Source organism: Microcebus murinus, chromosome 2 (assembly GCF_040939455.1).
Source record: "Microcebus murinus isolate Inina chromosome 2, M.murinus_Inina_mat1.0, whole genome shotgun sequence".
NCBI classification, from domain to species: Eukaryota; Metazoa; Chordata; class Mammalia; order Primates; family Cheirogaleidae; genus Microcebus; species Microcebus murinus.
This window is the reverse complement of record NC_134105.1, coordinates 103,210,920-103,224,720: the sequence shown is the minus strand read 5'-3', so window position 1 is coordinate 103,224,720 and position 13,801 is coordinate 103,210,920. Positions and strand designations below refer to the sequence as shown.

The 13,801-nt window shown below is 47.6% G+C and overlaps 1 protein-coding gene across 1 annotated transcript in view; it reads left to right on the top strand.

Moving 5' to 3' along the window:
- The window catches only part of KCNN3 (potassium calcium-activated channel subfamily N member 3), a 163,790-nt gene that overhangs the window by 134,633 nt on the left and 15,356 nt on the right, over positions 1-13,801 (top strand). The window contains exons 5-7 of the mRNA XM_012767927.3: positions 2,500-2,610; positions 11,278-11,405; positions 12,331-12,400. Coding sequence (XP_012623381.2) covers positions 2,500-2,610; positions 11,278-11,405; positions 12,331-12,400 — 309 coding nt within the window. The remainder of the gene's footprint in view (positions 1-2,499; positions 2,611-11,277; positions 11,406-12,330; positions 12,401-13,801) is intronic.

Below are 13,801 nucleotides of genomic sequence, written 5' to 3'. Positions count from 1 at the left end.
CGAGCAATCCGCCCGCCTCGGCCTCCCAGAGAGCTAGGATTACAGGCGTGAGCCACCGCGCCAGGCCTCCATTGCCTCTTAATGGAAATGACCAGGTTAAGCTTCATTATTGGTGACTTCCGTAATTACATCCAGACAATGGATTATCTGAAAGAAAAATAGAGTATCTATTCAAGCTGGAATTAGGGCTTAAGAATGCAGTATCCTCCAGAGAAACATCCACCAGGCCTTGACATCTTTAAGTTGAAAGAAACTGAGAAATATCATCTGGGCCACCTTCTTGCCTCCACGCAGAAATTTATCTTAATCATAGAAGACAGATGGTTCCTTAGATAAAGCACTCCAACTTCTAATTAAAAGCCCCCTGCATCCAACCAGCTAGACTGCGGGCCATGGGAAGAACTGTAGAGCACTCCTTCCAGACCCCGGAAATTTGGGGTGGTGGCTGATTGGTTGTTTTGATTAAATTCCCAAAGTGGCACAGTGCGGGGAGACTCCCTCTTTAGGTTTATTGTCCCCCCAGCTCTCAGGGATGATTTAAGTAGTTTTGCCTGGACCCAGGGAGACAAGGGAGAATGGAGCCTGGGGAGAACCCTCTCCATCTGATGTTCCATTTTTAACACGATGATATATCCCTCTTTTTGGGCTTTCAGCCCAAAGTACTTTTGGAACTCCACATAAAGGCGAGGGATGGTGCGCGGTCTGGCCGAGGGGAGAGGGAGCACACATCTTCCCTCTAGGACAGCTTCTTTTAAGCTATTTTTTGCTTTTGGAGGCCTGGCTACATTGATTACAGCTACAAACCAGGATGTCCAACTGCCCAGATCCTTTGAAAATTGGGCACAGAGTCTCCTGCAAGTCACAGAAGCTGAAAAAACACAGCCGTCCCCGAACAAAAGAGGAAAATGAGGTCAGAAAAGGAAAGTTCACACGGGCTCAGTTCTTTCCACTTTGTTGTGCTAGAGACGGGAGGCCGACCACTGTACCAGCAAACACTAGATTGTTTTAATGGGAACCCTTGTGAGAAACTGGGAGGAAGCATTGCCAACTTCAGCCAGGCCGAAACCTCACCCAGGCTCGTGCTTGTCAGCCTGTGGGAGGAGAGATCAGGATGGTGAAGGAGAGAAGAGGGAACTGGTTATCCACATGTGACCCTCCCCTCTCGGTTATAGATTATATACCTTTGAGAAATGTTCTTCTCCTCTTCTCACACATTCTGTAAGACCCGATGAGCCACAAACGTTACTGATGGATTCCTTCGATCCCGGACCTCAGATTGCTAAACCGGCTCTGTGGGAGCTGGAACTACTGTTTGGCATCTAGCTCTGATTGTTGGCTGTCATCAGTCCAGCACCTCTTGCCGTGAGCAGTCAGGGCAGGGCCGGCCCAGCATGCAGGAAGAGGGTGATGTCCCTGACGAGTGTCTAGTCTCAGCAAGGACAGGGCCGGCTGCCACGGCCTGCAGAAGACCCAGAGGAGTGATGACTCTCTCCCTTCCCCAGTGCTCACAGGCCAACAGCACATGAGGAGGATTTATTTCACAGAAATCCGTTGCGAGAATGTTGGAATGTGCCCCTCTCCCTTCCCTGCTCATTTCCCAGGCAGTCAAGCACGTGCCCAAAGGATTAGGGGAGAGAAAGTGAGTCCTGCCTTTCCAGCAAAACCTGCCTCTTCACTCACCCTACCCTCTGCTCCCCTGGCACAGACCCGCGCAGACTAGGAATGCTATTCTGGAAAATCCTTGAGCGTCTTCTGCGGGTTCACTTAAAATCTTGGTTTTAGGCAGACGTGTTGTCTTTAAAATCTCTGCCGGGCGGTAAATTCCCGAGCCTCCTGGCGAAAGCAAGAGCGAACTGCTCCCTTGTGCTGAGTCATAGCCTACCGCCAGGTAGGAAGCCCTGCTGTGGAGGGCACACGCTCATGCCAGCCAGGGCTGCCTCTGGGGAGCAATCTTTGGGGAGAAGGTACGGCCCCCTCGTTAGATTATTTTCAGGAAAACTCTGAACCACGGCAGGGGTTCTGTCCATACTCCCATTGGTGCATAGTCTTCCTTCCTCTGGGCCCGCTGGTCTGGAGCTGGCCGCGGGGTCAGGACATGCGGGAGGGAGACAGGGCCTGTGTGCTGGACCCTGTCTTCCGCCGCGCTGCACAGCCTGGCAAGGGACCTGGTAATGACCTGTGGGTTGAATTCCCCAAAGTGTCAGCTGTGTCGAGCACCCTGCTCCACTGAGAGCCGCCTAGCTCTACGAAGACTTAGTCTCCCAGGGGCCAGCTATGGGGCACAATCCAGGAGGCATGGCAGATCCCTTCATGGTCGGGACATCAGCGTCCTGACAGGTTTTGACGGGGTTTATGGCTCGGTCTTGACCGGCCAGAGAGCTCGAGTCCCCATTCCACTCCCAAGAAACCCTACGGTGGGCACAGGGGCACACTGAGTCTCTCACGTTGCCACTTGATGATGTGTTCTTTCCCCCTCGTCCTCCTGACATCCCCCGACAGGGCGCAGGCTGCACTGCCCTCGTGGTGGCCGTGGTGGCCCGAAAGCTGGAACTCACCAAAGCGGAGAAGCACGTTCACAACTTCATGATGGACACTCAGCTCACCAAACGGGTAAGATGTCACACCTCCACATCTCAACGGGGGCCTGAAGACCAAGGTGGAAGCCAATCAGAAAGAAAACAGTCCCGTGGTTTGGGTTAGGGCCAAACTTTTAAACAGAGTGTCGGGGGAGCCCCAGACATAGGCGAACGGCCTGCACAGAACGCACACAGCGTCTTAGCACATCAGGCTCCTATTAAATCCCTGTGCATGGTTCAGGCAACCAAATAATTTTCCTGATAATTAAATCAATAGCATACAATGGTATAACCCGCCCACTTGCCTAATGGTACCAAATAAATTACCCAGCATGAGGCAATGTTTTTGTTTTTGCTCAAATCTTTTCATGATTCTCATTAGGAAGGGCAGCAGAGAGTCTTAGAAGTATATTGGAAATGTATCTAAATCTAATCCTATAAAAAAATCATTTGAAACAATCATTCCAGTAGAGCCCACATTCCTAAATTATGTTGTTCATCAAAACGTCATCATCCAATTTTCCCCTTTTGAGTTTTCTGGGTAATGTTTCTCACTTGTACCCTTATGACAGTGGTTAAGGAGGATGAAAAGCTGAAAATATGCAGGGATGGGGAGATCATTGAGCTGCTAAAAGTCTGACACCCCACTGAATTGTTAGAGGAGAAAAGGCCCATTTAGAAGAGACAGAAAACGAGCCTTGCAGGATAGCAGCAGGCCAAATGAGCAAGGCAGGAGCTGTTTATTTAATGACAGCTTTTATGGAAAATTCTTTAGAACTACAGCCTGAAGGAAGGTCAGTAGTCTGATATCCTGCAAGACTCTCCTCTTTCTGAGATGAGACAGAACCAGAGCCTGGGGCTGGGGGCTCAGCCTCCTTGGTAAGTCATTTGCATTTAGGACTAAAGTGGGTTAAGGGATCCATGAGCAACCACATTTTGATTTGGGTTTTTGAAAGCTAGAGAAAATATTCAGTGATTAATGTTGCAAGCAGTGAAAATGTGTTAGAAATAGAGACAAAAGCAGGAAGGGAGAACAAAAAGGGAGAGAGAGAGAATGGCAGAGAGCGGCGGGCGAGCTCCTAGGGAAGGCAGTGGGAGAATGTGCAGTTGCCAGGGCTCTCGGGTTTCTCGCAGAATTATTTATGGTGTTTGATTGTTTGGTCTTTGATTACATTTATTGGATTCTTTAAAGAGCCTCCACAGATGTTAAAAGGAACATGCACAGGCAAATATCCTTATGTTGTTGACATACAAATGGTTGTACTTGGTACATCGTGGCCCTGAGCTATCAGCTGTACCCCCAAAAACCATGATTTGTAGCATCAAGATGACAGTGATTAAAGGCTGTCACCATGGTCAGGCTTGCCGGGTTTCACAGGGAACCCGGCAACTGGGCCACTCTCCTTCAGCCTCCTTTAATGCTCGTGCAAAAATCATGCTGGTATTGAGGAAATTGCTAAAGTTGTTGGAACACCTAAATACAAATACACTTGCATCTATTACCTCGAAGCAATTTAGTGATGTTTGGCTGAATGGAAACTACATGCAGGAGTGAGGGGAGAGAGAATTTTTTTGCCTCCAAAACCTTCTCAGAAGCTGTTTACCAAGAGCAGAGACATTGCCAGTCTCTTATTTATTGTCGTTTGCTTGTTTAAACCAAGTGTGTTCTTTGTATTTCATGTTATTCCTTTGTCCTCTCCATTTTACACCCAGTAAATCAGATGCTCGAGGAACAGAAAGCTGAGGAAAAGCCAGCTCCCTCATATGCCAGGAAAATAAACAATTTCTCTGCAATATAATTGTAGAAGAAGATGAGGTTGTGCTTGCTAATTTTAATCTTTCAAAAATGATTCTCTAAAATCCTCCTCAAGTCCACTCACTTTTTGAAAAGTAGGACTGAAAATCAAATCAACAAATATTTATTGCTTACCCATGAATGCAAGTTACCTTTTTAATCGAGTAACATTTTACTTTTCTGAGAACACTTAAATCCACTGAAATGTCCTTTTATTGTCTAATATCTTTTCTCAGAGACATAAACAACACAAAAAGGATGGTTTTTATAGAGAGACAATTTTCAAAGCTGGCAGGACTGGGACTTCCACAGGTTCTTTTACATAACCTTCATTGAAATGAAACTGGATACATCCTTAGCCTGCTCTGGTTTGAGCTCACTTTGACCTGCTCGCCAAGAAGCCCACCTTTATTTTCTGGGGATGCCTAGTCTGTCTTCCGTCCTCTTTAGATAGCCCATCATGTCCAGCTGGAGTGGCTGATGGGTCAACGAGATGCTAATCTCAGTGTATTCATAAGATCTCAGTGAGTTCTTGGGGAAAGATTATGCCCATTGTGGTTTAATTGCGAACCTTTTCAGAGTGGACAATAGCAGATTGAACGGCTGAGAGCAATCTCTTACCAGTGTGTGCAACCTTGATTCTTCAAACACCCAAGCAAAAAGGAAAAAGGAATTGTAGCCTATTAGAGCCTAAAAATACTCAAAGTGTTCTAGTGTTTATTCATCCTACCTGTGCTGCCATAAAGGCTGTAGCCCAGCCTTTGTCATTAGAGCCAGCACTATTTCTGTCCATTTGTGCAGAGGGAAGAAGAGGGTCTGGGTGAGAACTCAGTCTCTGGTCTTCCTGAACCCCATGGTTTGTCATCTTTCACTTGTATAACTTATCAACCCTGGTGGCAACGTCACTTCTGGGTTTAATGTGATCAGATCTTCCCACAGTGACTTCGCAGTGTCACTGCCATTGTGATTCTATAATTCTTGCTTACTGCTAGCCTCTGGGCTACTAGATAATATATGAGTAAATGACGGACAGAGAGACTGTAAAGAAGATACCAGAGCCCCGTCTCTCCTGCACCCCAGTGCCCCATGGCCCCATCTTTCTGTCTTATGTAACTAAACATGTCCACCACAGAGGTCACTCCCTGGGTGCCACACCCTGTGCTCTGGGGACACCAAGACGAGTAAGAGGTGGTCTTTGCCCTCACACTTAACCTCTGGTGGCTGACTGCCCTGAGAGAGCACTCCCCTTTATAAAAGGCAGGGCGGGCTGCCATGGACGCACGTGGCTTAAGATGTGCCGCGGACAGGAGATTCTGTTTGCCGCACGTGTTCTCCACGTCAGCCCACGGCGAGCGAAACCTTCAGACAGCACGACGGGGCTGAGCACCTGGCTCAGGACCGTCTCTCCTCCTTGCTGCAGGGGTTTCTTGCCACAAATCCCTCATCTAAGTACACTTCCCCACGAAATCAACGAGTATGACCAAAACCAAACCGATAACTTCCCTAAACTAGTTCTTTCTCCTAACTTCCCTGGTCTGCTGATGACATCACTGTTCTTCCAGTCACCAGGCCTGAATACATGGCAACATTTCTGACTCCCCTATGCCCTGGACCACTGGGGCTGAGCAGTTTCTGAGCCTGATGCGATCTTGCTGTGGCTACTCAAGCACGCCGGCCTCCCAGGGCCTCTGCCCTGCCATACTTAAAGCCACACTATCTTCTCCGTCTTGTCCCATCAAAATAGCTAGCTGCCTGCTCTCCTCACCTGGGCCTCCCTCACCCCGGTCTTTCTGCACTTTGCTTCCCCATGTGGCCTTAGACTCTAACACTTAGCTCTGAACTTAGCTCTAAAGGGGGGTTCATCACACCCCCCTTTAAGTAGCGCCCCCTGCAGTATCCCCTCCGTGATGCCAAAGAAAACCTTCCTTTAATTATGAGCATATGTCAAAGTTTTATCATACTCCCGCTAGTAGAAAAAAAAATGTTTTCAGCAGGTTAATTCAAAGATTACTCTCAGGAGGGGGATTTTATAGGAAAAAATGAAGTCATTGTTATGCCAGACAGAGAAAGTCTGGCTAAAGGACATGAGACTGCTGACCAGCAGCTGGCCCCCTTCTCCCACCCTGTGTGTGACGGACACCTTCAGTCTCAGGTCTGAAGACAGGGCTGGCCCGCAGCTTCTCTGATGGCGACGTTAGTCATCTAGTCTAGATTCAACCTGTGTAACTCCTTGAAGGTACAGTCATGAGCCGCACAACGATGGACCACATATGCCACGGTGGTCTCCTGAGACTGTAATGGAGCTGAAAATTCCTATTGCCTAATGATTTGTGTTGCCTACAATATTCAGTACAGTAATATGCTGTGCAGATTTGTAGCCTGGGAGCAATAGGCTGTACCTTATAGCCTCAGAGTAGGCTACCCCATCTAGGTTTGTATAAGTCTATGACGTCTGCGTGATGGCAAAGTCACCTCATGACACATTTCTCAGAACATATCCCCATTCTTTTTTTTTTTTTTTTTTTTTGAGACAGAGTCTCACTTTGTTGCCCAGGCTAGAGTGAGTGCCGTGGCGTCAGCCTAGCTCACAGCAACCTCAATCTCCAGGGCTCAGCAATCCTACTGCCTCAGCCTCCCGAGTAGCTGGGACTACAGGCATGCACCACCATGCCCGGCTAATTTTTTGTATATATATTTTTAGTCGGTCAATTAATTTATTTCTATTTTTGGTAGAGACGGGGTCTCGCTCAGGCTGGTTTCGAACTCCTGATCTTGAGCAATCCGCCCGCCTCAGCCTCCCAAAGTGCTAGGATTACAGGCGTGAGCCACCACGCCCGGCCATATCCCCATTCTTAAGCAACACATAACTGTATGTTTAAGTCACACCTACACGCTGGGCCTGATCTGGCTTCTTCCCTTCCCCTTCTCCAACGTCTAGGCGTAACACTTTTCCCTGGGAAGGGTTCCTGGCAGGGTAATGGGCATACTAATGATTTCTTCCTGGGGGGGAGGTCCACTAATAGGGTTCCTGGAATTACTTTCCCAGGGCTCCTGTGGCTGCTGGAGGCATGGGGTGCCCAGGAAGGATGCTCCTTTCTCCACCTTGTACCCCTCCCTCCCCCAGTGTTCCTCCTGCAACCGACAGCCCCTCCGTAATACCAAGTGGCAGGTCCCCTTGTCAGGGATGTGGCCAGAGAAAGCTGCTGACATGGGATGCTATGGCCAAGGGCTCGGGGAACAGATTTATGTGTTCTGCTGTATGTTTTCTTTTGTTGGGAGTTGGGGAGATGAAAGGGAAAGCAGCTGATGTTTGGGGGGGGGTCGGCGAGGGAAGAACATTAATAAAGATATCATGAATTGAGGTACGCTGCTGCCAGGCTCCATGCTAAGTGTTATAAGTGTATTCTCATTTAATCAACACAGTAATCCCATTTCACAGGTCAGGAGTACTTGCATCACTCTCGAGCCCTGTACCCTGCTTTTTTTTTTTTTTTTAAGCTCTTATTACCTGATACTATATTACAAACTGCTTACTGTCTCCTGCACAACATGATAGATTCCATGAAGGCAGGAATGTTACTGGTTTTTCATCTCAGTGTTGTCACTTCCTAGAACAGCGTCCCATGGTAGGGCCTCATTAAATGTTTCTTGAATGGATGAATAAGGAAAGTGAGTGTCAGAGGGTTCAGTGATGGGTCCCAGGTCCACCTCATAATTCCATCTACTTGTCAGGTTTTTCTGAGGGTTAATGAAACAATGCAGACGTAAGTGTTTAACACAGCGCCTGGCACATAGTAAGCGCTCTGTAATTGTTACCTGTCACTATTATTTGCAGGATCTTGGTTGGACCACTTTCTTTCCCAGGCCTGTTAGTCCCAGAACCCTTCCTAAAGTACGTAGGTCACAGAGCCCATTCTCTGGCTCCAATCAGATTGAAAGGAATTTTGGTTTTGGTAGAGTTTATGGACCCACAGAAAACAATCAGCCCATATGCTTTTGGGATTTGAAGGCAGAACAGCAGGCCTTCCAGGCACAAAGGGTCCTCCCGTAACCATCCCCAAACCCATCGCATCATAGTGAGCCTTGCACAATACTTCCCAGTTTGCTGCTCCCATCTCAAGCCCTTCCCCCTTTACCCCTGCACCCTGGGAGCATCTTTTGGCCCTGGTGACCCTGCCCACCAGGAAAGCTCAGAGGGAAGCCAAGCCCCCATCAGGGAAGGGTGCATGGAGCCCTTTGGAGGTTCAGCAAATCCAAGGAGAGGCACACGACCTTCACCTGCTCCCCATCCCAACAATGCTCAAAGCAATCAGCCAGGTGAATTCGAGGCAAACCCTGGCCATGATAGCATTTACTGTCTACCTGGGAAAGCACAATGCAGTTAAAAGCCTATTTGTTTTTCTCTTGCAGATATTGATCTACTTAGCTTTGTGCCAGGCTGTTTGCTGGCAATTAATTTCAGAGTCAGCACAAGAGCTTGCAGTTAACATCACTCTCCCGAATGCGCAGGGGCCTCCCGTTCAAACCCATAAAGATGATGTGACTGCCTCTCTCGGCTTCGCGGGCTGTGCTGTGCATTCAGTATCTTACATTTGGGCTGAAGATAAGTGCAGGACGTGGACTCCGTGTTCTGTCACATTGCTAAGTGAGGGCCATGATGATTTAAAAAACAAAAGTCTAATGTCCTTTCCAATCCCTTGATCCTGGAAAACAGGAAATGATTTTGTGTAAAGATGAAATCTACTCAGGTCTTTCCTTCGGACCACATGAAAACCTTATGCTTTTCCTGGACCTGGCTCTTGTTTTGACTTTGCCATTAGCTAGCTGTGTGATTCTGGCATGCACATCCCATTTCTAAAGCGATTTCCTCAGACTTGAAATGGGAGGTTTGAGCCGGATGATAATAATTAATACGTGCAAGGTGCTTTACATTTTACATAGCACTCAGACCCACATTGACTCAGTTTGCCAATTCTGGTCTTGGTCTGTGTCTCAGTTTGTTCATCTGTAAAATATGGATACTATTAGTACCTGCCCAAGAAGGTTGTTGTAAGGATTAATCGAGGATTGATTAATTAATTAATTGAGGAATAATTAAGGATTATTGATTAATACCTGTGAACTGCTCAGACCTATGCCTGGCACCTGCTAAATGTTAGCGGTTGCCCTCAGCACCATCCACATCATCTTCACTGGTCCATTTGGGCCTCTTAGCAACCCTTAAGATAAGGGTTCATTTTTCCCATTTTATAGATAATTAAGCATTTGCTCCTAAACTGCTTAATAATCAGCAGAACAGGGATTCACCTGAAGGCTTTGCAATTTCTTTGAGGCTTTCCTTGGAGGCTAAGTGCCTGGGGAAACTAAAGAAATTGTGTGTCAAATTGTCCCCTTTCCCTACCAAAGGACGATAGTAATATGTGCTCTGCAGAGAGAAAGGCTTCCTTCTTCGGCCAGGAGGCCACTGTCCACTCCAAGCCCTGAGCAGAAGCCCAGAACCACTCTCTCCTCTGCCTCCCCGCTCCTCTCCTGGACACCCACCATCTCCAGCTTCTGCTCGCTTCCACCTGCTTCCTTTCAGGCAAGAAAGTATCAGAGGCGGGCAATTAAGTCATTTTAAACTATTTTCACTGTGGATTTTTACTGAACAAAAAAGCAATATTTATGTCCCTTAGACATTTCTGAGAAGACTTAGCTGTTCTTTTAAAAACATCGCTTCAGCGCCAATGAAAAATATAATCCAGCCTTAGTAATAAATTTTTAAAACATACACACACAAAAGTTATCAGCCTGCAAAACAATGTTTCCTTGCCTTCCCACACGTCTCAGTATTTTAACAACATCCCATCTGTTGACGTCGGCCTGAAGAAGCAGGTCTATATTCTCCAATTTTATTAAAACCCTTTCTGGCTGGTGGCCTGATTTCTACGAGGCTGGACTACGTACTTCCGGGCCCCGGGACTGTGGCCCCGTGCCAGTTTGCATGGCTGACAGAAATGGGGATGGTTAATCAAAAATCTGTTTAGCTTGTGCTTAATAAGGAATGTTTTCTCTTGCTCTTGGTACTAATTGCTGAAGATGTCTGTGTTTGGATTAAAACTTTGTCCCCTGCCATCTGGATGTCATTGATATGTCTCAGCTCAGTCGTGAGCCTGGTGATATCAGTGGTTTCCATGTCAACAGATGACAGCGTCATATGTTGAAACGTGTGATTGCAGTGTGCAGCCAAAGAGCCAGCCTTGGGAAAGAGGTAGCTCCGGTTTCACAACTAAACATCTTCACTGATTTCCAGACATTGCTTTGAAATTATTTCCATTTTGTGCCAATTGCATTTACATGTAAAATTGCAGTGTACACATTTTGGGCCATTTGGGAAAGGAAACAATGGACTTGTTGATACCTATAGTTCCAATCGGTGGGAAAGACAGTTTCTCAAAGAGGCCTTTTTAAATCTCCAGCTGTTGGGAAATCTGTTCATTCTCTGAATCCAAGGACTGTACCGTATCTGTTAAATGGAAGTCTCAGGTAGAGTGTGGAAGTCTGCATGTGAGGCAGCAATGGCACATATTTATCTATTCAAAGGGAACCCTGGGCCTCAAAGTCTTGCTAATGCAGCCTGTCTAAATATAGCCTCAGCAACAGCAGTCAAGAGGCAGCACTGAAATAATTAAGAAAAAAAAAAAAACGCCCCTCAACTTCGAGCTCTGGCCTACAGTGTCAAGTACAGGATTAATAAGAGATGAATTTTAATCAATTTTCTAAGAGTTCTATAATTTTGATTAAGAGAATAGATCACTGCAGAATCATTTCCTTATGAGGTAGACCACAGCAGCAAACACAAAACATGTATTCTCTGAACCTAGGAAAATGAAGCTGATAGCAGCCGCTTTATTTATTTTCCCTTAGATCAAGAATGCTGCAGCCAACGTCCTTCGGGAAACGTGGCTAATCTATAAACACACAAAGCTGCTAAAGAAGATTGACCACGCCAAAGTCAGGAAACACCAGAGGAAGTTCCTCCAAGCTATCCACCAGTGAGTATGCCAGAGCGCTTCAGCCGTCAGACGACCAGATTAGGGGTGGGGGTACCCCTTGGCTCTGCCAGGATCTTCTCATGTGGTTAGGAGGCACAGAAGAAACCCATTCTGTTCCACTGAACTGGGCCCAAATCAGTCTGTTCATTCACTTTTCTGCACCTGTCTCATGCCAGGCATTGGGCTATGGAAGGTAAAAATTAGAGAAAGAGCCTCTAGGGCAGGGGTCCTCAAACTTTTTAAACAGGGGGCCAGTTCACTGTCCCTCAGACCGTTGGGGGGCCGTTGGAGAGTGCAGTGCACATTCCACACATGCGCAATATGGGCCCAGGACAAGTCGGCTGCTAAGCAGGACAGGCAGCAGTGGCAAAAACACCCACTGGGCAGGGTAAATGTCCTCGGCAGGCCACATGTGGCCTGTGGGCCTTAGTTTGAGGACGCCTGCTCTAGGGGCTCTCACATTCTGCGTGTGCACACACACACACACACACACACACGCGCGCGCACCCCATGCATTGCAACTCAAAACAAACTGTGGCTACTGCTTTTTATGATGGAGGAATTTTTTTAAGAGAAAGCATGGTAGAAAAGCAAAGGATGAAAACATTTATTCTGACCTGGAGGTTTGGGAAAACCCTACAAAGTGGAGACTATGGTATTCCAGGTGGAAGGCACAGCCTAGGAAAAGGAGTAGAAACAGGGAAAAGATCTGGGAATGGCAAGGGGACTAAAGTGACTGCAGGTGAGCGTTCACAGAGACAAGAGTTTGCTCTCCTGCCAGCCCCTTATTCTAGTCGTTGCCCATATTCAAGGCCCCCATGCTGGGTTCCAAATCAGAGGAATCCATTGGGCTGTGGAATCTGCCAGCTGGGCTAACTCTTAGCGTGGACTTGAAGGGCTTGCCTGTCACAACTCTCCCCCACAGACTGAGGCGTGTCAAGATGGAGCAGAGGAAGCTGAGTGACCAAGCCAACACCCTGGTGGACCTTTCCAAGGTGAGTGGCAGAATCCAAAGACATCCTGAAGGGTTCGCAGGTGCTGGCACGTAGACTCCTCCGGCATACCTGTGAGACCTGGCTATGTTCACACCGGACAGTACAGGGCTAGGAAAGCAAAGAACAATTTCTCCTTGGTTAAAAAACAACCTAGGTTCAAATTTTTGACATTCACAATCTACCAACGTGTCTTGTTGTCTTTTAAAAACCTGCCATTTTTTTCTTAAGTTAAACAGCTCAGGTTTGTCTTTGCTTGGAATTAATTAGCTGACCTACTTAAACCTGCAAGTGTGTTGTTTTACTAGCTGTGCATTGAGGAGCCCCTAGGGACGAGCTGGGGTTTGCACAGGGGTGAAGCACATTAGTGAGGACCCAACAGTGGTGACGGCCGTGCTGACCGGCCAGGTCACACCTGAGAAGATACTTCCAGTTTGCAGTTGTAATTGGAAATCCATTTCACTGAATCCTGTAGTTCTTGCCATCCAGTTTTTCTGGCCCCAAATTGATGTGTGTAGGGGTGCATTTCTTTATTTCTCAAGAGGCAGGTAGCCTATAATGAACATGAAGACACCCCAAAGACAGCCCTCCTTTGAGAACCCTGGGCTTGAGGCTTGACTTCGCACTGTCAGTCTGTGTTTCTGCACTGAGCTGCCACAAGTGCTATAAAGAAACTTACTCCTCTTGCACATCACCCAAGTGAGGGAACCAAAGGCCACACTGTTGGCAGAGCTGAGAGTAGGCGCCCCTGAAGAAAGGGTTTTCCCCTCCGCAGCCCCCTCTTCCCATCGCCTCTTGATAGAAATTACATATCAAGCGTACAGCCAGGGCCAGGCTGACAGAACATTCCAGCCAATGTCAATTATCATAATGGAAAACGTTCTCTGGGTAAGCAAGAGAAACTCCCTCAGGCAGATTAAGCGCCCTTTGAAAAGAGGGTGCAATCAGAGAAATTACTGGTTGTGGGGCCACATACCGACACCCTGCTCAATATAGGGATCAAGCCAAAGAAAGGGCCTCCCAAGCCCGCGAGGACCGCAGTCAGGGAATAATTGGCGTGGCACAGTGAGGAGGAAGCCCATGGGCCCGTGTGCTGCGGAGGAGGTGTTCAGGTGGCGGCAGGGCTCCTGGGGCCTGGGCGTGGACAGGACGTGAATGGAACATGAGCACACAGGAGGGAGCTCCTGGGCCTCCGGTGTGTTGGTTAATACTCTTGGGTTCCAATATCAGAAACCCACAGGACAAAGGTTTACAAATGGAGGAATTTATTGTAAGGATCTTAGGGAGTCTCACTCTAGGCAAACCTCAAAGCAGGCATGTGGCCGGATGCCAGGAAGGAGCTGACTAGGTAGAACCAGGCCTGGGAGCCCTCCTGACCTGGGGTGTTCTCTCACCGTCTCTTCT